General features: G+C 44.0%; 1 protein-coding gene across 9 annotated transcripts in view; it reads right to left on the reverse strand.

Annotated features, from left to right (window-relative positions):
* LOC117005565 (spermatid perinuclear RNA binding protein) overlaps nucleotides 1-27,792 on the reverse strand; it is a 59,515-nt gene that overhangs the window by 14,825 nt on the left and 16,898 nt on the right. For 3 of the 9 annotated variants that reach the window (XM_033077353.1, XM_033077349.1, XM_033077351.1), the window contains exons 2-17: nucleotides 21,486-21,661; nucleotides 19,167-19,384; nucleotides 18,296-18,461; nucleotides 16,467-16,611; nucleotides 11,137-11,231; nucleotides 10,629-10,724; nucleotides 9,817-9,928; nucleotides 9,161-9,258; nucleotides 8,586-8,697; nucleotides 7,845-7,937; nucleotides 6,813-7,012; nucleotides 4,735-4,896; nucleotides 3,812-3,946; nucleotides 3,153-3,293; nucleotides 2,488-2,611; nucleotides 600-644 (exon numbers count right to left, since the gene is read on the reverse strand). In XM_033077353.1, coding sequence (XP_032933244.1) covers nucleotides 600-644; nucleotides 2,488-2,611; nucleotides 3,153-3,293; nucleotides 3,812-3,946; nucleotides 4,735-4,896; nucleotides 6,813-7,012; nucleotides 7,845-7,937; nucleotides 8,586-8,697; nucleotides 9,161-9,258; nucleotides 9,817-9,928; nucleotides 10,629-10,724; nucleotides 11,137-11,231; nucleotides 16,467-16,611; nucleotides 18,296-18,461; nucleotides 19,167-19,384; nucleotides 21,486-21,488 — 1,945 coding nt within the window. In that variant the 5' untranslated portion in view covers nucleotides 21,489-21,661. Of the gene's footprint in view, nucleotides 1-313; nucleotides 645-2,487; nucleotides 2,612-3,152; nucleotides 3,294-3,811; nucleotides 3,947-4,734; nucleotides 4,897-6,812; nucleotides 7,013-7,844; nucleotides 7,938-8,585; nucleotides 8,698-9,160; nucleotides 9,259-9,816; nucleotides 9,929-10,628; nucleotides 10,725-11,136; nucleotides 11,232-16,466; nucleotides 16,612-18,295; nucleotides 18,462-19,166; nucleotides 19,385-21,485; nucleotides 21,662-27,792 lie in introns of those variants that run through there. The other 6 variants (XM_033077347.1, XM_033077346.1, XM_033077348.2 and 3 more) reach the window with 3 other exon arrangements.

Here is a 27,792-nt window from a genome sequence, read left to right on the forward strand (position 1 = left end):
CAGTGCTTTGCCAGCCTAATAGAACATGTTTCATAGTGAAAAGCATTGTGGCAAATGACTGTGTCCTGGCTGCCTCACAGACTGATGCTACCAGTACCAACTACCCAAAAGCCATCCTGGTGTCCCAAGCAGTGGTGGTTCAGCCTGCAGGGGTGGAGGTATTTGCCCACAGACTTCAAAGAGTTGACAGCATTAAGGGAGCTTTGTCCACAAGTCATTTACACTTGGGGACAAACATTTCACCAATGTTACTGTAATGCCATTTAGCTAAATCTGGGTCAGAGATGCTGAAATAGGCCCTTGGTAGTCTTTGAATGGAGCACAGACTGGCTGTAAAAAGTAAGGGAACTACTTGGACTGGGTTCCAGTATGAAGGGAACAGGCAATTAGAACAAGCAGTCCTTCCACAGACCAGGCAAAGCAGAGGCAAAAAGCTACTCCAACCAAAAAAGAACCACAAGGTTATGGCATAAAAGTGGTGTTGTTGTCATGGTTTAAGAGCTTAAATCTCTTTGAATTTCTCCTTGGACTGCCACATTTGGACTGCCACAAGAGTTTCTGCATAACCTGTAACACGTTAATGACAGGGCTGTACGTACCGTAGGCTGGTGCGGCTGTGCTGTATCCGTAGGGTGCTCCATAGCCTGCAGGGAACAGAGCAGGGAAGGGGTCATTGCCTGCCCTGCCTGTCAGTGTGTGCTCCCCTGCACATGGGCAGGGACTCTGTGCCTCAAGCAGGAGCACGGCAAAACCAGACTCACCCCAATACATACAAATATTGCTGAAAACACTGCAGTGTTCCTATGGGGTGGCCTGAAGAATAAACTGTCAGGGACCTTCTCAAGCCTCAGCATCAAAGAGTTAAAATCCCCTATTTCATTTCCTCAGCATTTTCTTTTCCACTGAATCCCTTAAGTCTGCACTGTCAGAACATGGGGTTGGTGTGACACAGACATCCCATATTTGCTTATGTTCTTCTTAAAACACAGATGCAGTCTATGCAGAGAACAGCCACTTTCCTCAATTTCCTTTAAAAAAAGAACTCTGGACGCCTGTGGCAGATGTCACGTCCCCCTCAGTAAAGCTCCTGTGAATTCTGCCTTCTCTGCCATTTCTAACAGACAGAGCTGCACAGAAGACATGTGAACACCTCCACACAAACAGAGCAGAGGGTGACTCTGGAGTACTTGAGAGAAAAAGCAATACAAGTAACACCAGCAGTAGTTTCTACATGTCCATAGTTCATGAAGGCTTTACAGGTTTTTTTTTAGGGTGAGACTTCTAGTGTCACTCCAAAAAGTGAAAGATTTCTGAGAAGAATAGGGGATGGAGAGAAATAATCTGTGAAGGCCAAGGCCAATAAAAGCTTAACTACAGCAACTGGGAAATTAAACTTATTTCTGGAAAAATTCCACACTGGCAAGAAGCATGCCCCTGGCAGATTAAAGTGTCTCTTAAATGACTCCTTAGGCAGACAGACAGTTCCAAAAACAATGTTAACAGCCATTAAAAATGAATTACTGGCTTTTAATATTTAAAATGACATGACCATACAGGAACAATGAAGAGGACATGCTGCCAATGGTGCCAGGCAGGAAGGCTCCCAAACAGCAGGGCTGCACTATGAGCACGTGTCAGCTGCTGGAGGGTGTAATTAGAGCTCGAGCTGTAATCTGGAAACCTGAGCATGAGGACTAGAAGTGTTATTTTTTGGAAGCTACTACAGGATTTGCTTTGACTAAGACATCTCCAGCATCTCATTCTTACAAATCTGCGGTTCTTCTAACAAGTGAAAACAATGTCTGGATTCCTTTCACATGTCACCCACAAACCTCAGACATGCTGTAGAGTTGCAAAGAAAATGCACTTTGAGAAGTAATTTGAGGATGGAGAAAGTGACCATTTCATGAACATTTTCTTGTGAAAATGTGAAATGGGAACCAAAAGCCCTTGGACTTCAGAAGCTGTTTCTGCTAATCAGAACAATGCAGTGTGGGTTATGACTTCCCATCAGCCAGAAAAGAAATTATTTTATTTCTGGCCACCACAGAAGCTACTACTAGATGCTCCCAGGTGGAATTCATGTAGAGGGCTTTTGGGAGCTCAGGGACTCTTGAGCCTGCTGACTTTGTGTTCACAAAGGATTCTTGGAAAAGGCACTCCTAATGCTAACCAGCACATGATCCAGAAGGTTCTTAGGTAGAAAGAGAGTTTTGGGATATGTGCCATGGCATGTCTTCAACTATGAAGACAAATCATAAAATAATAAAGCCAGGAAAGCCATTATGCCCATAACTGTGTGCTCTGTGGACACAGAGCTTTGAGCTGCACACTCATAAAGGATACACTCTGCCAGCTTTCCAGCTCTTTGATTTATTTAAACCTCCATGAAGCCTTCTCCTCCATCTCAGATGGTTAAAGAAATCCCTTGCACAGGTGAAAAAGAGCACCCCAGCAGACAAATACTGAACAAGAGTGGTGCCTTACCTGGTGTTATGTATCCAGTAGCAGCAGCTGCCCCAACAAATGCCCCTCGTGTTAAAGCACCTCGTCCTCTGCCTCGAACAGCCTGGACTGCTGCAGAAACAGCTGTATTGACAACCCCTTTAGTCTGCCCAGAGTGACAAAAAATAGCAGTTCAGAGAGTGAAAGTGTTGCTGGAATACAAGGCCACCTGCATTAAATCACCCCCTTTGAGAGGGCTCTGTAAACATGCCTGATGTGCCAGGCTGGCTGAGCACAGACTGGAGAGTGCTGTGCCAGAGGATGTGAGTGACAGGGACACAGCCCAGCCCTGGCCCTGCCACTGCCTGCAGAGCCCAGCACGTTCCCCCTGCTCAGCCCTGGCAGTCCCTTCCTGCAGACTCTGCCTTATTTACCTGGGATTTGGGCATGGTTGAACACTGCTGCCTTCTGAGCCTCTCTCTGCTGCTCCCACCTCCTTACAACTTTCCTCTCCTCAACCTACAGCACTGGTTTTACATCTCCCTTAGCCTCCTGAACCCACACAACTGCAGCAGGGCCAGGATTTTACCCCCAGACAAGCAGCTCGTGGCAACACCAGCCTGTGTTAACCTCACTTTACTAGAATGCTGCCTTCTGTATCAAAAAACAACCCAGAGCTGGGATAATGTAAAAATGACAGTTCTTACCTGAGGAAGAATCTTCTTTTTCTTGTTATTTGCTGCATTAGGCCCAGAAAACAGTTTTTCAAGTGCTGCTAATGCAGCACTTGCTTTTGCTACTTTCTTGTTTGGGCCTGCACCTCTGAACTTCTGCCCATCTACTTCTACCTGAAAATTAAGACATGAGTTTATGCCTAGTATTGATCCACAGGAACACCATGCTGCACCCACTCAGTTGATGTGCCACCCATAAAGAATTTCAGTAGGAAAAAGCATCCTTAGTGTTTTATGTGACAAATTTCTATTGAGTCTAGATTTGAAACTGCAAGAGGATACCAAGGTGATCCTGGGAACCAGTGTGTCACAGGTACTGGGAATCTGGGAACTACAAGTACAACTCATTGGATACTGGATTTAGCCATACTCTGGAGTCTTCCTTGTCATGAAGTTTGGGGCTGTCAGAACCCAGTTTTAATTCTCACTGTATTTTCCTAAAGCATCTTCCTAAAGTAGAAAGGCTGTTCCTTTCCCCGGCTCAATCCTCACAGCAGCAATGAGATTCAGAACCTGAGAAATCACTGCCCCAGATGTGCATTGCAAAAGGGAAAATAGAAAGAATGTGAGCTGCAGCAGTGACTCTCCTACACCATTAATAACCCCTCAGCAGTGCACCTTGCTCCACTCACCTCCATCACAAAGCGCTTGTCGTGGCTTCCTCCTGTCTCGGAGATGAGCTCGTACTTCAGACCTCTTCTCTTTTCATTGAGCTCCATCACTGGGTTTTTGCCACTTGCTGTGAGTATGGGACCCTGAGTTCTTACCTAGAGAGACATGCAGGGTGTTACTTCAGAGCCTTCTCTGGCAGGCAGCCAAACCTCTGCACAGCTGTACCACAGGTAACACTGCCCTGGCTGCAGCACAACCTGCAGTGCTGGCACAGCAAAGGGCAAGGCTCTGAAGAAGGGCAGGAGGACAAACAATGGTGTCACAGAAGTCACACTCATTTATTTCTGTTGGGGAGGGCTGCTGTCCTCATGGCCTGCTCTGGTGCCTGCACAAACTAAACGTGACACTAGCTGCCCTTGGAACTGCAACCCTGAGAGAATGTGAAGCTGAAGGTGGGGCCGTGGTGTCGAGTTCCCTGAAGTAGAAAACTTTCACCCCAGAAGGGGAGACTGGCCTTCCCAGCCCTGCACAGTCTCTGCTGCTCCATCTAATTATGGGCTGGCACTGCTGAGCTCAGACTGAAGAAAGCTCATGCCCTGAGTCACGTGTTTCAGTAGAAATGTCTGTAACTGTTTGGAAAGCAAGGTAAAGCTGAGATCTCTGCACATCAGGCCAAGCTGCAATAGAATTCTCTCAGCTATGGATAAAAATGGGGCAGTTGTGTTAAAAATACTCCATTTCCATTTCTCTGGAAGTTTCTCAGTGGGCTGAATATGTATGTGGTTTGAGTTATCCATGATTACACGCTGTCTGGAAATTGTCTCCCAACTGAAGAAATTTATGTTTTACCATTCTGCCAAGTAGAACAGAAAAAACCAAACCAAATGAAAAGTGAAACCCCAAACCCCACACCTGTCTTTAGTACTTTCAATGCAATTCTCACCTCTAGGGTAGCGGAGGTGTCAGCTGTGGAATTGCCAGTATTATTATTGCTTGAGATTGAAGACGTTGTTTCATTTTTACCTTCAGTGTCTGATTTTTCATCAGAGCTTACACACTCCACATCTGCATCAAAACCTGTTGGATACCCCATCGCTTGTAAAACCTACAACAAAGCCCCATGAGATGAACTGTGACAGAGGCAGCAGAACAGGAACAAATACAAAGCTGATCACAACAAACATTCCACTATCCTCTTAAAAAAGGCAGATTGTTCAGAATGTTAATTTTCTCCTGTTTGAAATGGAGATATCCATTTCTGTGGTTATCAGTAGGGAATACAGTATCAATGGGGAAAATAATTTCAGGTTTCCAAAAGTGAAATCCACACAAAGCAGAATTTTAATCTCAAAGATACTCATGAGCATCATTCATCATCTCAAGAACTCCTTGTAAAGTAAGAAATTAAAGACACTGTTTAATGACCTTGTAAGGAAATAGTTTCATGCACAATTTTCCCCTCTCTGTGTCTATGGACAGATCAAGAGATGGACTGTGGGGCAAACGTGACAAACAGTCTTGTGAGAGTTAAAGCCTTGTACAAGATGGTACTTCTGGAGCTCAGTTCCTTCAAAAACATCCTCCATGAGCAAGGCCAGCCTTTCCCTTAACCACTGCACAGAGCTACCACACACAGGGCAAAGGAAACTGAAAGGAACCTGAAGCTCTGCTGAAAATTTAGGGCCAAGAACAAAGTCTGCAGAAATGAGTGTGTTTGAACCCTGAGCTGAGAACTGCCTGGGTAACCCCCAGCTCAGCTCCCATGCAGTTGTCTTCAGGGTTTCTGCATTTTAAAAAGGTCAGATTAGAAAGTGAAATCTCACATTATTCCCTCTTATAAGACTGAGAAGGCAGGGTCTGAGTCTGCTGAGAAGAGAAAGAAAGAAAGAAAAAAAAAAAAGCAAGTCTCAACCACACCACCCATTTCCTCTTGGCTCCAATCGCGGATGTTTTGATGTGTAAATTTAGAGAAAACAGAGCTGGGTCGGCACCAGCACAGATCTGGCTGACGCAGAGAGGTTCAAGGGCAGAGCAGTCACAGTTTTTGAGGGCAAGTGGGGTTTTGGGGCTTTTTTTGTTGTTTTATAAACTGCAGGGAGGAAGGCAAAATAAAAGAACGAGGCAGAAGGTCTGGAAGGACACACATGCAGAGAGCTACTTTTCCTGGAGGAATAACACATGCCCTCAGATACTTCTGGACACTTTGAACTTGAAAGCACATAGGACAATGGGATTTTCAAAACTGAAATCAAAGGAAAGCAGAAAGTTGCCAGATGAAGATTCTAAAAAGGAAATTCTTGTTCAAAACAAAATGAGGCACAGAATGACAGATGGGCCTGTTCCTATCAGAAGAGCAGTTCTATTAACAGATGTTCTTTCATGGACTCGTTTAGGTTGGGGAAGACCTTTAAGATCATTGAGTCCAATCATCCATGACTCCAGCCCTGCCACACCCACCACTAAGCCATGTCCCCAAGCACATCTGGTGGATGCTCACACTGGGCATTCCAGTCTTTCCTGCTGTCATGTAGAGCACCTACAGGAAGCAGCAGCAGCTTGACCAGTCTCTGAATGAGACCAGTGTCCTACTGGCAGTTTGACTGGATAAATCATTGACATGGTTTATCCAGTACAGAGGGGCTCTTCAGGCACCAAGGACAGAGCTTGTTTCACAAGAGCCAGGAATGGACACAGGGGGAGGGGGACAAAGAAGCAGGCACCAACATGCCATCTCCAAACCAACAGGAGGAAGGAGTAGAATAGAACACAACTGAACCCCTCCCATCCAGAATTTAACCACCACATTGAGTCCACTGCAACAGGAGCTGATCTGTAGAGCCCCAGGAAATTCTTCCCCCCACTAGCACAAAACCAGTGATGCTCTTTGAACCATGGCCAGCTCTCTTTGGAGCACACAGCAAGCAGCTCAGTTTAAAGAGTTTTTTTTAATTTTGAGCTTTCATATTACTAGTTCTAAGCACATTTCATGTGGGGTTAGCAGATTACTTCAGGCTGCCTTACCTTCACTGCCACATGGAGCTTGGCTGTTTTCTTAGAAGGTCCTGATGCTTCATAAGTCGTACCATCAACATCTACAGACATTGTGAAGACTGGGGCATGGACTGGACCAGACTGTGACAGCAGCTTATACTGAAGCCCTGGCCTGATTTGGTTCAGCCTCATCAGAGCATTCATGAGATCTATTGCTTTACTATCTAGTACTAGTACAAGATAGTAGAAGGGGTGGGGGAAGGAGGGGAAAGGAAAATGAACAAAACAAGATGAACAGAAAAATGAAACAGTTTGCATTTCAGTGCCTTCTGTCTGTATCAAGGAGCAAAACCACCCCTCAGCCTCTCAAGAGGGTGAGGAGAACCATAATGCTGTTAAGTCTTTAATAAGCCATTCTAATTTGGAGTAACAACTATCATGACCTGTTTTTATGTTAACACCATTCTGTGGCAGCTAGCTGTAATTCCTTCTGGTTTATAGCTAATGGGGAACCAGATCCAGAACTGGCATCCAAGCAGCACAATGAAAACGGCCCCCAGAGTGACTGGATCCCAGAATGACTGGATCCCAGCAATGCCAAGAGACTTCTGGTTTATTCATATGTGCAACATTAATGTTTTGCAGACTACATATTTTATTTTCCTTGTGGGAGATCTTGAGAGACCAACACCTAACTCAGGAAGGGGAAGACTGAAGAGAGTGCAATCTTCACTCAGCAAAGTCACTCAGTACTTTAAAAAGACCCCACAATACAGGGATGTTACCAATAAAATACCTCAGCTGCTTGGGCAGCTTCAGTTCTGGTGTAACTTGTGGGTAATCCCATTTAAAAATGCAAATCATTCAGTTAGTAAAGCATGTCAGGGGAAATTCAGATGCACAGAGATGTGTTTGACATTCCAGATGCAGGGTGATAGAGACAACAATTCTTCTGCAAAGACTTTTTCACATGCTCTACCACACTAACACAGAGAAGCTTTTAAAGCAGCTCCCCCTGTACAATAGATCTTTGAAAACGGAAGGGAGAAGTGCTGCACTTACTTTTCCTCAGATTACGCTTCATCTTTTTATTTGGATCTTTCTCATCCCCGACGCTGTCTTCGAACGGTCTCTTCAGAGCCGAGGAGCCGCTACCTAGGGTATAAAGTTCCTTGTAACACAGACATGCCATTAGGAAAACACGATCCCACAGCAGGAGTCTGATTAGTCCCACACTGTTCCTTGCTTGTTTATAGAGGAAAGAACTCATCCATCAGTCACAGCTTTCTTATTGCTCCATGAAAGCCAATACTGATTTACTGCTCACTCTGCCAGGCCAGGCAGGATCTCTGAGTCCAATACCAGGTGTGGGACAAGGATTGCAAACCTGCAGTGCTGTTTGCCATATTTAGTCTAAGCAAGACCTCCTCCTTCTTATAGGAAGAATTTTTGAGTAATTCCTATTATGGACACTCATTATATGCTTTTTGACATCTCTACAGTCTCTCCTCACCAGCATAAGAATCAAACACTACTTCTGCTCTTCAGCTGCCAAGGGATTTTGTACTTAAAGATAATCATCAGCTGTATTATGGCTGTTCTGCCTCTGTCTCTTGGTATTTCCAGAGAACAGAACTTCCAGATTTATTCTCACAATGAAATACTAAAAAAAAAATCACCCCACATATAACAAAGAAAAGCTTCTACTTCACATTCACAACACATAATTCAGAACTTCACCCATTCTAAATTAACTCCTAGTTTACTGCCCAATTAGTGACTTTTGGAACAAATAATACCTACCTTCTTTATCAGTTACTGACCAGGAATATTTCTGAAATGATTTATTTGATGGGAGGGGATCCATTTCCAGAACTTTATAGATTTGCCCAAAGGCTGATAATCGGAGCGCGTGCTAAAAGGGACAGTAGAAACACAAATTAATCACAGCAGGATTTCACCTCAGTTGCCCAAATTCTTTAGTAAATTTTTAGATACAAAACTACTTCAGTGGTTTTGACAGACAAGAAGACAGCTTTTACAGCTGGTCTCTGCAATAGCTGTGGAAAATGCTAATGTCTAAAAACATAAAACTCCTGAATTTCTGTAACACAGAGTTCAGGGCACACTGACAGGGAGCCCACCCAGGGGCTCTGTGCTGGGAGCAGAGGTGGGTGCACAGACATCCCACTGCTCTGCAAGGATAAGATTTCACACACATTTAACTCTTGCACTCCTGAACTATGGCTTAACCTTTCCAGGATAGCACAGCACAAGAACTGTCAGGACTGCCATGAAAACAAAGCCATCCTGGCAGAGAATAAACAGTGCTAAAGAGCCGAGTTCCTCCCTGCTGCAGCACACACAGAGTTCCCTACCTGAGCACTGTGTGTAATGGCTTCTTTTTGCTGAACTGTCATGTAAGACAAAGCGTCGGTGGGCTCGCGCTCGCAGGGGTCGTGCAGCCCCGGGCCCCCTGGCAGGGAGAGGAACGGGGATTACTGAGGGCAAGGAGCAGCAGTGCAGACAGGGACTGACAGCAGCTGAGCACAGCTGCTGCACAGGGGGCAGCACCCCTTCTCCAGCAGGGAGGCAGGCCTCACACAACACACACTGAACCCAGGCTTTGTATCCTTGCAGTGGCCACAGACCTTATCAGGGTAAACACTGCACATGGGTGATAACATTAACTGAAATCAGTAGGGCTAGGGGAAAACACAGAATTTGAATAGATATGTACATCTCTGAGTCTGTAGGAACCAGATAGTCATTAAGTCTATTTACTTGCAACTCCTTAATGAGGTAGGGGTTAATTTATAACAGATCTAACATTCCCCGTTAACTTCTCCTGCAGTGGCAGCATCATTCACAGAATGACCACTATGCAAAATCCTTTCATTTCAATTTTAATTTTAAAGAAAAAGGCAGGTTCAGAGTTCACAGCAGGCATTTCTCATGTAATCCTACAGCAAGAGCTAAGTGTTGAGGTGGGCTGGCCGTCCCTTTGTGTTCCTGGAGTTCATTGGGCCCTTACCAGGAAGCAGAATTCCAGATGCCAAGCACTCCATCACGCGTCGCAATGCTTCCCCAGCGCCCAGAGGTCTATTACAAGTACCTATAGATTTTTCACATATAAGCTCGAGTGGCTAGAAGACATTAAATTAGGATTAGTATGGACACAAGGGTAACTGTGACTGCAGTTAAAAATGGGGGGCAGAGGGGATGAACATTCACATCAGGTCACTTTGTTTGTAGTCCCCTGCAGGTCTAAGGGACAGAGACCTGCCCCAGAGGAGGCCTTGTCCTCGTGCAGGGCACATGTCTGTCCCCTGCTCTGAGTCACCTTCTGAGGATGCCAGCTGCTCTCCACTGTCTGCCCAAAAAGGAGGGGTCCCTAACACCAAGCCAGGTGAATATTCTCCTCTCAGAGTGTTTTCAGTTCCATACATCACCTGTGCTGCCTTACAGTGTTCCTCTCCAGGCATGCAGAGCAAACCTGCCCCAGGAAAGGGCAGCAGCTGCTGGCAGGAGTTTGTCATGGGAGCAGGATAGTTTTGGAAGACATTAAACAAGAGGGGTGGAAGGCAACAAATTGGAGTCTGTTGCCAATCCTGCAGGATGTGTGAGGCCCACAGCAGTGTCCCTTTCCATGGGATCAGTCTGTCACAGACTCGAGGACAACTCGCCTTCTCTTCCCTACACAGGGAGCAGTTAATGGGGAGCAAAGGAACAGGGATGGAAGGAGGAGTCTCATACAAGGCTCTCCTTTCTCCAGTCCAGACCCTGCTACAGCCCTCAGCAGATCTGAGACCTGCCCTTGTGGCCTCCAGCTCTTTCTGTACTTACCCAGCCTTTCAGCGGTGCCCATGTGGGGACTCTGTTGCACAAATCCCGCAGAATACGAAGGACAATTACACATGATTTTAGTCCATTTGCCCTGGCCTAAAACAAACAAAATGATTCCAATACACCTGCAAAAGCCCGCTCTTCAATTCTGCTTTTCTTTTTAAATGCACAGAGTCCTGGGATAGATTCTGTTTTAAATTATTATTACTTAATACTTAATCAGCTTCATGCAAAATAAAAACACTTATATAAAAGTACACTTGAATTTAGAGATGTATAAAAAAGGCAGTGAAATGTCAAGATTGCTTTTGTAGCCTCATGACAACTCTGGACCAGCTGACTGTCTCCCTGTCACGTTTGCCCTCGCACAGTACAGCACTGGGTTGGAATTCTAGACCTTTGCTCTAGGAGGGACTAGTCAGAAATTAAAGAGGCATTAAAATTAAAACTGTCTCAAATTAAACCTTGCAAGGCTACAATAACAACAAGGTAAGAACAAAGAGCCAACCTGAAACCATTTGGCGTGCCGCAGAGACGCCAAGGCCTCCAGGCATTTCTGCCTGTCCAATAAGTCCGGAGGATCTTTCATCGCAACATTATCTACTGGTAAAAATGGGATAAAAAGAGACAGATACAATTTGACCAAGGGGTTTCTGTCACAATACAAAAAGAGCGGCAGCATCTCAATGAGATAATAAGACTCCCAGAATTTAAGTGCACCGTGTTATTTAATTTAAACAAGCCATTAAAGGTAGTAAATGTGCACGTGTGCAACAGAAGCAAAGGCATTCACTCCTTGTAAAATAATAGTAATAATAAAGATGGCCACTGCTACAGACAATCTGGGATCTTATTAAAAATGTAGAACACATTTCAGGGCAGAAAATAGCTCTATAGCACTTTTCCTTTTTTTTTTTTTTTTTTCTGTTGGGATGTATTAGGCATTTTTTTCCTCTTCTTTGTGACTTTTATTCCACAAAGGTGGCACAGAATTTCAAAGCTTCTTTGGAAAGAGGAAAATATTATCAGGGGGTAATAAAAAAAATGTAATAGGTAGAAAGTGAAATTACCTCCATGCAATTGTTGAGAATTGCAAAGAAAAACATTGAATATATTTGAAATATTATTGCATGAACAGTACTAGCCAGTATAATTCTATGAAAGGAATATACAGGAAATGCTAGTACAATACTTTAGTTTGATTAGTCTTTCATATAACCAGAGCATATGAAAGAGTGGTTTGGTAACTTCCAGGTCATTAATGCATTTGAGAGGAAGTGCCCTCATGTAAATGCTTCCCAACAGCAACTGAAACCAACAGAGGAGATTCCAAGATGGATTTGAGAGACAAGACACTGATATTTTCTGTCCAGGTTTATACTTCTTTGCCTTCCCCCCCTTTCTCTTTATCAACCAACTTGTAAGAAACTGCTTTTAGCAGCCACATCCAATTCTACATTTAGGGGAATTCTCTATCAGTCCTTTTGTATTTATTTTATTTTAATCCCAAGGAGTTTGTAACATCCAGATTTCTGAAAACTGAAAAAATGACAGATTCTACATTTCTGTGAAATCACATTACATTTGGTTTTAGCTGATGTTGAGCACAACTGGAATAACAAAATGAATCCATGGCTTAACTAAAACCTTGAATATGACATTTTCCTATGAATACATAGTTACTTTTGACTTAAAAATAATTTGGAAATAGACTCTTTTCATTATTCATAATGGTTAATTCTCCACGTCTTCAGAGACCTGTGCAGAGCTGAATGAAATTCTAAATCCATTCCAAACTGAAGACTCTGCTAGATGAGTGAAATCCAGCAGGACATCTAAAACACCAGGACAAGTTGGGAGGAAAAAGTACTCTCAGTTTGTTAGTGCCATCTCCAAGGACATTTTCAGGGCTTCCTTTGAATGGGATTGGCTGCAGAAGCAATTGCAACTTTAATGTTAAGGCTGCCTCTCCTAAGCCATTTCCTGGGAAGGTTACTCTGGTATAAGCACTTGATGTTATGATGAATAAAAAAGCCCAAAGCCAAAAAAAAAACAAACCCCACCAGTGTAAAACTGAACAGAACCAGTGTCTTGTCTGCCAGGTGATGGTTGCAGTTCACAGCTGCTGACTCAAGTGCTATAAGCTTATTTTCTAACCCCTGTGAACTTCACAGCAGATATTTGCATTGTTTGTTATTGCCCTCATCAACAGCATTCCAGGATTGGGATTAATCACTCCTCTTGTGTGTTTTCCAAATGAAAGCTGCAAAGCCTCAAAGCTCTGTCTTTCTTTGAGCACAAAAGGTCACTCTGGAACACAAGATTTGCTTCTAAATTTCCTTTGCAGTTTCGTTGTTTTCAGGAGTGACATTTGAGGCATGGGATTACTTAACATCCATCTGGGTAGTTGTCTGAGAAAACTTCACTGCAGACAATATAAACATCTGCTTAAAGCTCAAGTATTGTATCAAACAAGTACTGTCAATGAATGATCAGAATCTTATTTAAAACGTTAGAAATGGCAAAGGTGACTGACTGCAAAATCATTGATTTTTTGCAACGAACTGGGGCTCAGTGTTGTAGAAGGCGTTGTGTTACAGCCACTGATAAAGGAAATTAATTTTTCCTTTAAACTACAAACCAAACAGAATACATGTCACCTGTCATTCAGGTGAGCCAAAAAACGAAGATTTGTCTCCATGATTTAGAATCACACTCCTTACAGGATTAAGACCATTTTCCAAGGTCTAATTTACAAATATCTTGGAGAATTTTGCCAATTGTGTGTTCAGCCCCAGTGTCCTGACGTTGCAGTCTGCCAACTTTTGGGTGCAAGATTCTATTAAACAGAAAGATGAAGAGAACAGGCAGTGAAGAGGGCGAGCGGCTTGCAGCGGGCTCCCTTCAGACCCCCTCGGGAGAATGGCATGTTTCTTCATGCTCTGCCAGTCAGGAAAGTGAGACCAAATCCAAATTTTCAAACGGGATTGCAAAGCTTTTCCTTTTCCCCTTGTAGTTTTAACAAGGGCAGTGATCCAAGGAGTTTAGTAAAGAGTAAATTCTAAAGCCCTGATGTTAGCTCACACTATGCAACGCAGAACCAATCCCTCAGGAATTCTCTCCCCACTGCTGCAGCATTCTCTTCACACAGGAGCTGCCAGCTCCATTCATTTGAGCCATAGGAGGAGCCTTGTCTTCTCCAGAGAGGGGAGGGCAGTCTGGGGCTCGCTGCCCCTTCAGAGGCACTTGGCCCCTTGGGAGCATCGCTGGCCATGTCCTGCTCCAGGACTTCAGCCCTTTGTGAACCAGCTTGTTTGGAGTTACATCGTTTGTTGTTACTGGATGCTCAGTAACAACAACTGGTTTGCAGGATACAAGGTTCTGGTCTGGAAAGCCCAATTTATATTTGATGCTGTGACTAAAAATTTGGTTTCTTCAGAAGTTTAAAATTTAAACTGATGCAAAATGCAGGGAAATTTAGGTGCTTGACTTCTCAACATGAGAAAGCAGAGCTTTATGGGTAGCTGTTTGTGGAAACACCAAAATGCACACACACACTGGGCCACTATTTATTTTTGCTAAGGAGCAGCAAAAACAAATAGGACAAACACCACATCTTAAACATGAACACTTTTCCAAAGAGCTGGGGACTGAAGAGAAATCCAGGAATGTTTTTCGATACATTCTGACATCAGGGCATGAAGGCACACACAGCATTCCTACAGAACAATGGGAGCACTGGTAACGAGGGCTGTTGGCCTGACCTGGGTTGTTAGAGGACAGATTAGTGCTAATCCCACCACAGAAACCTTGGTCAGTTTTCCTTAGGCTCAGGAAAGCCTGGGCCTATCTTACATGGAAGATGAAAGGCAAGATCAGCAGCACTTTGAGCTCCTTCAGTCAAAGGAGTGCATGGAGCCAACTGACAGCTTTTTAAAACTGCATAGGAAGTGTATTTACAATTGTTTGACACTGCTCAGTGGTAAGAAAAAATATGGCAGTGCTTTGGAGATCAAGGTGTTTTCACCAGTTTCTCCAGTTACTCTCCCTTGATACTAGACATGAAACTTTTTTGGTCTGGTCTAAGTGATTCCAATCTAAATGGTTGGAAAGATTACAAAAAAAATGTATCACTCCCCTTTCAACTTAGTGACATCTGCATAATGCTCCATATACCTTGAAAAGGAATATGATAAATGCCTCTGTTCTTTGTGATGAATCAATGCCAAGGAACCTGGACTTTAAAATTAGATCCATGGCCCTATTCCCTGTCCTCAGCAGCTGCACAGAATGACAGTGTATAACCACTTCAGGAGAGGTGGTAAAATCATTTTAAATTTAAAAAATATGGTTAGAGACCTTTGAAAATATTTAAGGACACTTAAAAAAAATAGACCACCTACATTTTAAGCATGAGAAAGCAAAAAAATTCCAATCCTCCTTTAGTCAGATTAATTCAGAAATTCCTGGACTTCACTGGCATAACAGCATCAATTTTTACAAGAAAATACTTGGGCAGAAGCCTTTGTGTAAAACTGTATCCCCTTGTGGGAATCTCACAAATCCTTCTCCATCAGAATTTGTCCTGCACTTTGTGCTCTCTCATGAACATGGATGAGCTGCAGCAGCTCCAGGGCTGGTCTCAGCATCTTGTGGGAGGCTGAACAACTAAAGCAATATGCAGTTTATTTTTAATGGTCTTGGAAACAGCATTGTTGCTAATTTGAGAATAAACAGCCAGTGCAATTAAGGGATCTTTGCCATTCATCTGTTCTGTAAGATTTTTCTGCATTCAACTGCTGCCAAAGTGTTACATGTCACTTGGAAAGGGATCCTTCCTGCCATCCCTCCAACAGAACGAGGACAAACTGACCAACATTTCTCATCCCGTCGGAATTCCACGTGGGAGAGGGAGGAAGCAAAGGACTTGTGGCAAGTCTAGAAATGGGAAGAGAGCGACAGGGAGTTCCCTAGCCCACACGGGCCCAGCTGCCTCAGTTGTCATGACAGAGAGTGGCCAGTTGGTCAAAGGTCTGACATCATCCAGTGGCAAAGTTTCTAGGGATAGGTTTGGGAAGCGGAAGCAGAAATTACTGAAAAGATTTTTAAAATACAACAAAGTATGGCTACATTTGCTCTTCTCTATTGCTCACAGTCTGTTTGCAGCCTCACTGGTACTACAGGCACCATTCCTGCAGCACGGGCACGGAACTGTGTAGGACACCACGGTGAGGGAGGAGGAATGGAAAGGACTAAGTGACAGTTTGCTAGAACTATTTTGCTCTAAGGACATGAGGTACAACGTTCAGTTCAGAAGCAAAAGTGCTGTATCACAGCACCATAACTTCAATTGTATCCCAGTTAGGAAATTCTTAAAGCCAGAAACATACACATCATCAGTCAATAAATACTGAGGGCCAGGACGACACTGGCGAGCTTTGCAGGAAAAGGCTTTTACATAAAGAGAAACATTTTAATGAGTTTTTCAAGAAACTATGAACCAATCCCACTTGACTGACTTAATTTGCAAACAAGACTGTGCAGCGCCAGGTGCTCAAGTGTTCAATAGCAAGTCTGAAAGAAAGGAGAACTAAGATTTAATTGTATGTCAAAGTTAACGCTGTAGGAATATTGCTTGCAAAGGCAAACTACACGTATTACATGAAGATTAAGTGACTGCTGTCTTTTTAAGGCCCAAATAATGTAACTCATGGCAATATCCAGTCTGGTCAGTTCACAATGCACAATTAAAAGCCTACTTCCCAATTAACCCTGTGCTGCACAGTCAGGACATTTAGCTAGGACAGTCTTAAAACCAAGTTAAAACGCTCTGTGTACCTCCTTCCTTCTTCTCTGCTTCATCTCGGATGAGAGGGGATGTGAGTATCACCTTCAAAGTGAGCTTGGGCTCCTTTGTGTTATGGATAACAATAGCTGCCTCATTTACATGCTCCTCCACCAGATACTTCTCTTCTGTAAGTTTCTGAAAGTCACCAAGAAAGATTTCAAGACTCTCCCAATTGACTGAAAAAGTGAAGAATCTGTGTATGTGCCTCAGCTAATGAGAAGGCTACAGGGCATTGCAGTCACAAAGGCTCATTAAAAACAAAAACATTTCTTTTGTAGCCAGTGCTACAACTGCCTTACAGTTTGCTCCATTAATGTGCAGTGTAAGAGTTCTCTGCAGTGATCTCTCTGCAGGTCTTTCAGCAGCCCTCTGGGACCTCTCAAGCTCCACAATCACCAGGGCAGGCAGAGGGCTCAGCAGCCTCCAGCCCCTCCTGTGTGGAGTGTGGCTCAGCAGCCCCGTGCTTGGGATGTCTATTCTGACCCCTCTCCTGCTGCAATCTGCTCTGCAGCTGCTTCACTGTTGGGATGAAAATGGCTGAGCATCTGCTCCACGAGCCTGCCAGGCAGCAAAGGAGAAGCTCCTGAGTGTCTGTGCCTCACTTGCTCCTTCTATCCACTAAAGGGCCTGAACCTCCTTCACCTCCAGCATCTGATCCCTCTGCAGAGCCTCTCCCTGTTTTCCATGCCCACAACGAGTCAGAGTCCTCTTCCCTCATCTCTCCTGTAACCCCTCACAGTCCTTCCCCACAGGATCTTACCTGCCTGTCCCTTGAATTTATTCAGTCTTCACATATTTTAATTATGTCTATTTTCTCATTTTATCTCACTTTCTTGAAGCACATATTAACTTCTCACTTTCAGCACTCCTCATTTCATGCCTCACTACAAGGTTTATTCTTTAATACTCAATACATCCCTATCATTTTCAAACAAGTAAAATTTACTCTTTACTACTCAAAAGATGCTTTGCATTTTTAGCTATGGATAGGGCCACATCTCTAGGAACAACATTAGCTCATTAAAACAAGCCTTTTGTGTGAGAAAATGAATGGTGAGAACTAACAGCTGTCAAGAACGGTAAAACACAGGGAGAAAAGCACGTCAGGAGAAAAGCAGATTGAGTTTGGTGTGGTTTGGAGGAAGGCACTTGCAGTGGAACATCTGAGGGCAGTTCCTTGGCACCAGTGTTGGTGAGCCTGGAAGCTGGGCTGATTGCTCAGCCTCAGAACTGTCACAGAGGTGGTATCCCTAAACAAGCTGCAACTGCTGCCTGCTGGATGCCACCATCAGAATTAAGTAGCCATAAATAAAAATAATGTGAGCTCATGATTAACATGAGCCCCAGTAGTGACCACCTAAAGTGACATGTTCTCACCTTGGCAGCACAGAGGGGTTTATGGGGGAACAGCCCAAGCAAAGCAGCTGAAATGGGGAACTGCAGGTTCAGGCAGGGGACAACAACAGGGATTGAGTGACACACTTGAGCAGGGAAGGTTTCTGCAGTTCAGCTCATGTTGGGTGGACCAGAGCATCCAAACCCAGCCTGGGTTAGTTCCACACACAGGTCAGCTGCCCTCCCAGGGAACTGACAGCACAAACAGGAGCAGGGCAACAACAGCAGCAGGAGGTTACATTTTGTGAGTAAGGACTTCATGTCACCACATTAAACATGTCACATGCCCCAGATGCTGTCCTAGATTCAGACTATATTCCTTTTTATCACTTGTCTTTCTTGCTGGAACAAATGCCAGCCTTTCCCCAAATAGCCCTTGCAGTGCTATCAGCCATTGTGGGAGGACTGCTCCCAATGAACTCACCTGAATTTGAGCTGGGAGATTGTCTTTAACAATACATAACAAGGTCTTTGTGGGTTTTTCTTTGCACATGAGAACCAGCTCCAGATCCATATCATCTTTGATCAGCAAGCCCTTTGCAACCAAGCCAATTCTCATAACACCACATAATGTCCGACCACCTTGATCCCTGGGAATGAAACAATTTAGGGGAATTAAAAGGGGATTTTACTCTTCAGCTACAGTTTAGGGGAACCTTTAAGAGCCACAGTAAAGAATTTTCAAAGCAACACAGGGACACTTAATTTTTGAGTGCTGAGAAAAAAACTAACAAAAACCATTTTTATAGACTAGGACTGTTTAAGTATGGAGTAAAATGCAAGAAATGCTTTTTTTGACAGGCCAGCATCAGCTCCTGTCTCATCCAGTTGTCTCCAAAGCATTTACTGCACGCTTGGTTAATTATTTAATAAAAAAATCAGCATCTGTGTGGGGCTGAGTTGCCAGTGGGGGTTAAATTATGGCAATAATGAAAAGTAATGGAGGCTTAGGAAACTTTGTTTGCTGGATTATAAAAAGTTTTTAGTATATCAGACTTCAGGAGCCCCCAAGCACGTGGCTGTCGATTTGCTGAAAGGTTTCTCTGCTAAATGCCATTTCACAACATCCCAGTAAAATAAGCAAAGAAATGGAGAGCAACTGCTGCCCACACTGGGCTTATTGCCATTCCCTGCACTCCCCCCACGTGCTCCCACCTCAGAAAGTCCAAATATATCCCCCTCCTTCTATGAACATTCATCTGCAGCAGAGCCAGGTAACACTGGGACTCTTATTCAGAGGAAAGGAGCCATTGAGTGCAGCACAGGGACACGCTGTGAGCTGAGGCTTCACTCACTTGGCACTGCCTTCTGCAGCTTCCTCCTTGGCTTCCACATCACCCTCACACTTTGCAGACTTGTTCTTTTCATCCATCCAGTCAGAGACATGCTTAAGGGCACATTCTACTGTTGAGACCATGTTCTGGACAGCTTCAAGCTCCTCTGGAGATGGGTAAATGGTTGAATGTTTCACCATTACGTGGCGGTCATCGTTAGCAAAAGATCGGATCGATCTCTGTTGTGCAGTGGGAAACAGGAAGAAAAGAGAACAAAGTTATTGGAATATTGACAGGACATAGGACATTGCCTGAACAGGAATCCTGCCTGCCAAGGAGGGCAGACTGTGACCTGTGGAAAAGAGGGCAGATTGGGCAAGGAGAGATGATTCCTATTTTGTAAAAGGCATCAATACTCTCCAAATACAATTCTGTGTGTCCTGGAAGTGCTAAGTGCAGCCACCTCTCCTCTGTTTGTGCCAGGGACAAGAGCAGCACACCTGGGAACAGGCAAAGCCAATCCCTCACGGCTTTGCTGCTGCTGCAGATGAAGTCACAGGCAGCACAGAACTGAGAGGCTCAGCCACTGCACAGGGATTTACAAAGGCATAAATGAAGATGAGAATAAAGATAAACGGTAAGAGACTGAAATTTCTTTTGAAAAAATATTCAAATGAATAGGAAGATATTAGAGTGCTAATTAAAAAGGTCTCTAGTGAAACTCAGAGTAATGAGTGATACTGCTGAGGGAGGTAAACTTCAATAGTTGGGTAACCTGTGCTAGGAAGTTTGGAGTTTGCTGCAGACTATTCAGGTGAGACTTTTTTGATCTGAACAGTGCCCAGAGCAGCTGTGATCACAGCACAGACCTGTGCAAGGGCAGCAGTAAGTCTTGCTCTCATCAGTCACTGCTGAAAGCCTCCCAGAACAGCATCACCAACCCAACCCCTCTGTTCCTCCTACACATTAAGCAACTTAACAAGGTGTCATTTGTATCTCTACTTCATGGGTTTGTGCTCTGCCCACTCCTAAGGACACAAAGGGCCTTTGAACAACCTCAGAGGCTCTGCACTGGATCCTTATTAAGGAACTGTCCGTGACTTCCTCTTTATTGCACTCCCTGTGTCCTTTCCATTGAAGGTCATGAAATCATTCCCTTCCTAATTTTTGTGTTTCTACCCAGCTGGATCGTTTGGGCAGTGACAATTCATCCACCAGGGGCTGGTTTTATCCCCTGCAATTTGATAGGCTGCACAATTCTTCAGGAGGTCCCTCTTGTGGTTATCCCCAACACGGATCCAGCCGGGCTGCAGGGGAACGCTGAGCTGCATTAACAGCTCATCACCATCCTCCACCTCATGAACTGGCACTTACAGCAGGGCAACAGAAACAAATGGGCAATTCCCAATTATGAGACATTTTCTTTTCTAATGAAGAGGGGCTGACAAGATCAACTCCTCATTACAGTTCAGGCTGAAAAGAATGACAGAGTGGGACACTATTTAAAATATAATGTATTAACAACTCTGCATTGCTAAGTGTTCTTTCTCCCTTTCAGTCTGTAACTGGTAAAAGTCTTGGTTTGTGTCTTTTTTTAAAATACAAACACACAGCCTACCCGTGCAGCAAGCGTTAGCAACTGTATTTAAAATTTATTGCAATTATTCTCATTTCTATTCTCTCACTAATAACCTTAGAAGGCTTGAAAATATAAAAATTTGTTTCAACTGCTCTCCACTCATATTGTTCAGGAGCTGAGTGCCTCTTTGTGAACACATTTCAGCATCTCACCATCACAATACTTGATACTTGCACATCTTTACAAATCCCACATCTCAGGCATTTCTATTTGCAGCCAAAGCCAGGCAAATGAGAAGCGACTCCTCACTTACACCAAACACACATTTCATCTGCACTGTCACAAAGTGTGCACAGAGGCACCTTCAATCACACACATGGATGAGAATAATCCAAACTTGCTTTTGTGAGGTAGAGGCAGAAGGGGAATGTGAGCATTTGGTGATGAAATCTGCAAGTTCAAGGTCACTGATGCTGTTTGCTACAGCCTGCTAATGCCAGTTTTATTAGAAAACCTTATGAGCATCCCCTTCATTCCTATTTAATAATTCATGTACTGCAGGCTCACAAGAACACTCTCTGGCTTTAAGAGGCTGACAATACATCAAACCTCACTTGCTTTGCTCAAAGCACACGGTACCATCCCTCAGTTAGGGCAAGGTCAGAAAATTCTCTCTCGGGTTTCAGCAGCCCCATGCAAGCCTGAGCCTGGCAGCAGAAAACACTTTTAATGCACCCCAGTGAAAGACAACAAATACCTACCATGGTTTGTTAGTGTTTCAGCTCTCTCTCCCTCCCTTTCTCCTTTTCCCTCCTCCTTGGTGTCTTTGCTAAGCACTGTTTTGCCTGACAGAACCTCTTCATAAGCCTCTCAGTCTCTTGACAGCTCAAGAGTTCATACAGCCAAGGTGCTCTGGGAGTCACTTTCTCTAATTCACCTGCAAAAAGAGAGAAACAGCTTGAAACCAGCAGTGATGGCATGTTGATTCCAGAAGTGCTGGATGCAGCAAATGAGGCAAACCACTAATCAGAGCACCTCAGCTTCTAGATGGGACAGTTACTGATGCATTTATATCTGAGCAAACAGATGTCACTGTGGAAAGGAACTTTTTGTGACATACCCACACATATGTAACAACTTTCCCATGCCCATCAGAGCTGATCCCAGGGAATTTTGCCAGGCCTTGCAATCCCAGTTTCTGGGATGAGGGAGACAGGAAATCAACATGGCAAACATGCTCTGTGTGAAACCAGCTCACAAAGTCTCTTTTTGTCTTAATGAATGTTAGGAATCAAACATGCTACATTTAATTACCAAAAAGTAATTCTCTGTGGAAAACCTCAGTGCAGCCCTTGATCCTGTGTCAGATGCTGCACAAAAACCAAGGCTTCAGGTTGCAATAACTGCAAGTTGTTATTTAAAGACAGACAAGCACATTCTAACAAACTGCAGACGTCAGACTCGCGAGGAGCTGAAATCACCCACACCGCCTGTGCTGCCCAGGCACTGCCTTCCCCAGCACTCAGCATGGAAAAGATCCTGCAGGAGCAGCCTTCTTGTACTAAACTGGGAAACAACACCAGCACTGGCAGCATGAAACTGCAAAGAAATGCTCTGGGAGAGAGGAGAGCAGAATAACAGAGCAGGTAACGTGAGAGAGGGAAGCAAAAGCTCACTGCACAGCAAGACCCTCCAATCCATGCAGAAAATTCCTGTTTTCCTTTCACTACACATATTGTTGCATCAGCTCTCCAGCAATGTTTTGAGGCAATTGGAAATCCAGTCAGTAAATTTCTGCAGATTGGCACACACACACACAAAATGTTTTCCTCTTCTCCTGTATGCTGACCCCCCTTCTCCAGCAATGCTTTGCATATTGTGTGGCACAGAAGCCTGACATTGTTAGAGATTAAAAGCATGTTTGGCAACAGCAGAGGGATAGGTGAGATGACTTGAAAGCTGAGGAAATACTTAAACCTGTGATGTGACAGGGAATAATTAAAATGTTGCATCCCACAGAGATTTGAATGTGACAGGGGAAAAGGTAACAGCAGATCCTACTTCCCTATTTCCCTGGTTAGGAACAAATTAAGCAGTTTACAGGACCAGCAGCTTTGGCAGCAAAGGCCTGATAGCTGTTTGTATGTCACACCACTGAACTGAGGATGTAGAACTGGGTAAAACAAGAAGCCAGACAAGAACACTGTGCAGAGACCTGTCTGTTCCAGCAGCTGAAAATTGCCAAGGAAAAAACCCCCAAAGAGTCAAGTGCAGCCATACTAAAAATACTTGGGAAAATCAAGCTAATGAAAACCCTGACTGACTCCACTTCTCCTCACAGAGGCTTTGTGCCCACCAAGGTGTGTTAACACTCTACCAAACTGCTCCCCAGGAGCAATCAACAAAGGGGATGTTCTTTCTCCTAACAGATCCTGGAAGCCAGACAGGGGCAGCTGGGAGGAAACCTAAGCAAAGATCACTGCTTTGGCAGTATTTATTTTGTGAACTAGTCATAAGCTCCTCCACACTCAACAGCCTTTCACCATCTCCAGAACCAGCCAGGCTCTTTGCAAGGTCGTTTTGCTTTTTAATAATAACTTGAGTCAGCAGATAGCAAACTAGAGAGACTTTTATGAGACACATTTCTAGATAATCTATTTCAAATTATTTCTCTCTGCAAACTGAATTCCAGCTATCTTCACCTACTCTTCTCCCCTGTCACTCCCACATTTCACATTTTCAGTTTATCTTCTGTGGTAGCTGTAACTTGGCAGTTCCAGGCACAGAGAAGGGCACTGCAGTGTGTTGCTGACTTCAGCATATGCCCAGTACTGTGTCTCCAGACTCCAGCAACACTCCAGCCCGGCCTCCCTCCCAAGACTACTGCAAGCTGTTGCTTATCAGCTCTCCCAGGCTGTGGCAAGCAGATGGACAGAGATAGCTGGCTGAGCAAGTTCTGGTGCTCAGGAGTGCTGAGCAGGCTGCTGGAGTCTGTCCTGGGCCAGCCCTGCCGGTGCTTCTCAGGTTCTTACAGAATCCAAAGCAGGCTGGAAATGAATGGCACAGCCACAATGGGGTCAGTCTCTGCTGGGCTGATGAAGTGGAAACACCAGCACCTCTCTGTGCTCTGCCTCAGCAGTGTGTGGAGCACTGAGCTGTTTTCTTGGTTTCAGGACAGGTTCAGTTTTTAGTGACAAGTAAAGGTTGTTGGATGAAGGTATTTATGAACTCTGTACCTGCCCTTTTTTTGCAGCAGTGCATGGCTGAAGTCAGGGCACAGACAGATGAATTACAAAGGGATCTTTATTACAAGATTCAGAAAGCTGGAAAAAAATGCTGAAAATGGAGTTGAAGCTGATACACCACGTCTTCCAAGTCATTAACATCCTACAGATATTTCAGAAACACGCATAGGAGTGAAACCCTAATTTAGTTCAGACTTTGAGAGAACATTTTCAACAAAAGCACTAAACAGGAGGGAGTTTACTATAAAAATGTAGACACAATATACAGAATAAAGTACATTTGACAGCACACAGAATTAAATTAAGGAAAACCAAAATCAAATCTGCTCCAACCATATGGACTAAGGCAGCACAACATAGCTCAGCACCAAATACATCAGAAAGCATTATGTGAAGTGAGCAGCAATTCCATAAATCCTACAGCCTCATTCCACTACCAGACTATGGCAGGATATTTGCTCCTGCATCCTCAGGGAAGTAACAGTTGATGCTCAGACCTAAAAGCACACTATTTAAATGTGTGGCTGTCTTACCTAGGGGCAGCCACCCACACTTGCAAGGAAACTTGTACAGGAAGCTCCTTGCACCACTGAGACCCTGGTGACCTTGAAAAAGTCACTTCTGCTCTGCATCATGTGCCCCTAAAGTGTAAAACACCAGTAAATAATCTGTCTCCAAACCAGGTCACAGTGGAGCCACACAGAGTCTGCAGTGTGGTTTAAAATCACTGGGGATTTGACACATTAGAAATGTTATTAAAACACCATGACAGTGTAGCAGCGTTTCCATTAAACATCTCATCCTTCACAGAGGAAGTTTATGCTTTGGCTCAAGACAAGCAAAAAGAATTTCAGATGAGGCTTTTGTAGTAGGAGATATTCCTGCATCTGCAGCTGCATTCCCAGGGGACACACAGTTAAACAGCCAGGGGTGATGAATATGCTCAGCTACCTCTGCCTGCCTGTGAACAGGGAGGTGAAAAGGCAGGAGAAACAGGTACTTTCATTCCATGGGGACTGAAATACCAGAATTAGGATGCTCTGAGCCTCTAGCAAAGAGACATTGATTATGTCTGGCACCCCAGTATCCCCTTGCAGCAGCACCTTGCACAGAAGCATTATTGTTCAAAAGAGAAAAGGAAATTGGGGTCACTGGACACCAGAGCTCCAGACCCCTCACTTCACTGAGCTGCTCTCCAGGCTCCTGGCCAGGCCAAGTAGAACACCATGAAAATTTGTTTTAAATGCTCCATCAAGAAGGCACATGCTAACAATACTCAGCTGAGGCATTAAAAACACCCTGCACCTCCTGAATGTATCCCAGCAGCAGCATCTGCCCAGGAGAAGTGCAGTGTGCAGAGTTTATACTGACAGGGCAGCAAGGAGCACACAGGTTGCTAATAACAAAGCAATGAGTATCTAACACAGCCCCTGTGGGTATCTATCACACACAGCAATAGAAAATAACTGGAATTTATACTGGTTTTTGTTACCTTCAAAAGTCAGAATGAGAGGCTTGCAACTTCAAATTGGAAGTTTATTTTAGCCTCTGCTTTGCATTCAGGAGACAGGTAATTTTTCATCACACCACACAAAGTGCTGCTGAAAATATGTTGTGTTTTTCTGCAGTATAATTTTATTGCTGGCCTTCTGCCAAGAGTCTTTCTGGCAGCATCTCCCACAGTTGGAAACTGTGTATCTGGGTCAGAAAAGACAAGCCGCTTTTCAGAACAGCTCAATACATTTGGCAGAGATGCTGATATTGTAATTGAACTCTTTCAGCAACTCTCTTTATGATGTACCCAGACACCAAACAAAACAAGATCTGCAGTGTTGATTAATGTCAAAATAACTGACAGAGAAATATCAAAATAGTTTTCCCTCATGTTAAAAGTATCAACAAACCGGGGGGAACGGATAAGAAATACAATTCATGAGGATTCAGAGAGGAGCACAGGGCAGAGAAATCTGCAAAGTATGACTGACCTGTGCCTTGTGCAGATATTCACTGTTTAAAATCCCAGCTCCCTGTATGGAACTTCCTCTTTCCCCAGCACACAGAGAGGAATTCTGGCCACTCAGAGCCCCAGCAGCATTGTGGAAAGCAGTGCCCTGTGACACTGGGACACATATTTAACAAGGCTCAGACTGCTTCCAACAGTGTGTTCAGCTTCCAGTTTCACCTGGAGACTGTGTATTCATAGGAGTTTTATTATTTTCCATGTAATGCATTTCCTGGCGAAGTTGCATCTGGGATAACCTTTAGAAGGTTGGAATTTTCCATCCAAATGAATAATTACAGAGCAACACTATAGTTAGAAGCTGAAAAGGTGCTTCCTCTGGCAAACTTCATACAACAAATACTGGAGTCTGGGATTGCTCCTGCCTGTTCACTTTTCAATATTTCAATCAAATATTTCTCCTGTGCTCAGAGATGTGTTGGGAGCAGCCCCTGCCAGGCAGCCCCCACACCCAGCCTGAAGTGCCAAGGACAGGCACAGCCTTGCTAACCAGATCTGGAACCACAGCAAATGTGACCATCAGAACAGAGAACCAAAGTCACCCCCCAGGGCTGAGCTCTGCCAACACTCACAGTGCAAGGAGCACAGCTGCCCACTTGTCAGTGTGCAGGAAGCTCCTGCAGAGCTCCTGGAGTGAATCCATCTGTGCCAAGGCAGGACCCTCGGGTCAGAGATGCAGCTGAAAACCAGTGAACACATGGATTCCCTCCACTGTGGAGTAAGGAATGAAAAAAGAGCCAAAAGAAATCATACTGGTACAGTAATTAAAGAAGTTGAAGAATCAAAGGCAAGCAATTGCCTAATCTAAATTAATGTATTAAGGTAAAGGAAACAGGGATGTGCAGAGTGTAGCTCATATTTTTAGCTCCTGGAAAGAAGGTGAAAAGATGGTCTAAGGGGAAATCATTACCAGCATAACAGGAAGGTTAAAAAAGGAACAACAGAGGCACTGTGTGAGCACATATGCAATCCTTTGAGGAAAAAAATGCTCTATTTTAGATAGAATCACACCATCCAGTCTCAGAAAGAAACAGACATTAGTAGAAATAACTGCAACTATTGAACTGTAATATGTAAGAAAGATAACAGTTTTAGAAAGAATATAAACCCTCCTGTGACTGAGCCTACTACAGACTCCTGAGGACAGGAAGGCATTCACCACACTCACCAGGTGGTCTTCAGAGCAGCACACCAGCTGCAGACCTTCAGGGATTTTTGACATAGATTTTTTACATCTCCCTGTAGATTTTTATCTGGCTTCACATTCCCTTGAAACCTGCACAGCCCCCAGCAGAGCCAGGGCTGCAGAGGGTCTCTTAATGAAATAATTTTGAAATTGCCTTTCTGCTGGTATGGGTGTCAAGATGCAAGACTGACTAGAGCACACCAAGTTTTAAAAAATGGCTGCTGACAAATAACAAACTGACACATGAGCTGTTTAATGTTTTTCCTGTTCAAACAGTAAGAAATATGCAAAACTGAATTGCCTGTAAAACTGAGCATTGCAGAAGACAAAATATCTTAAAGGGTGCATTTCTTGGCAGGTGTCTTAAATAAAAAGTCACAGATTAGATAGTACATAAATAAAGAATAGCAAAGTATTCATTGGAGACAAGACAGAAACCACCACTGGATTCTCAGTGTCTGTGAAACACTGAACTGATCTGTGACTTGAGACACCCCACTTGCATTCCTGCTTTCCTGGCTAAACTGGTCAAAGGAGACATGAAGGTGCTTTGCAGTCATAATGTGACATCCACACTCAAAATCATCTGAAATTCTTAACTCAGACTGCATTCATTT

This window comes from Catharus ustulatus, chromosome 21 (genome assembly GCF_009819885.2).
Source record: "Catharus ustulatus isolate bCatUst1 chromosome 21, bCatUst1.pri.v2, whole genome shotgun sequence".
Taxonomy (NCBI): Eukaryota; Metazoa; Chordata; class Aves; order Passeriformes; family Turdidae; genus Catharus; species Catharus ustulatus.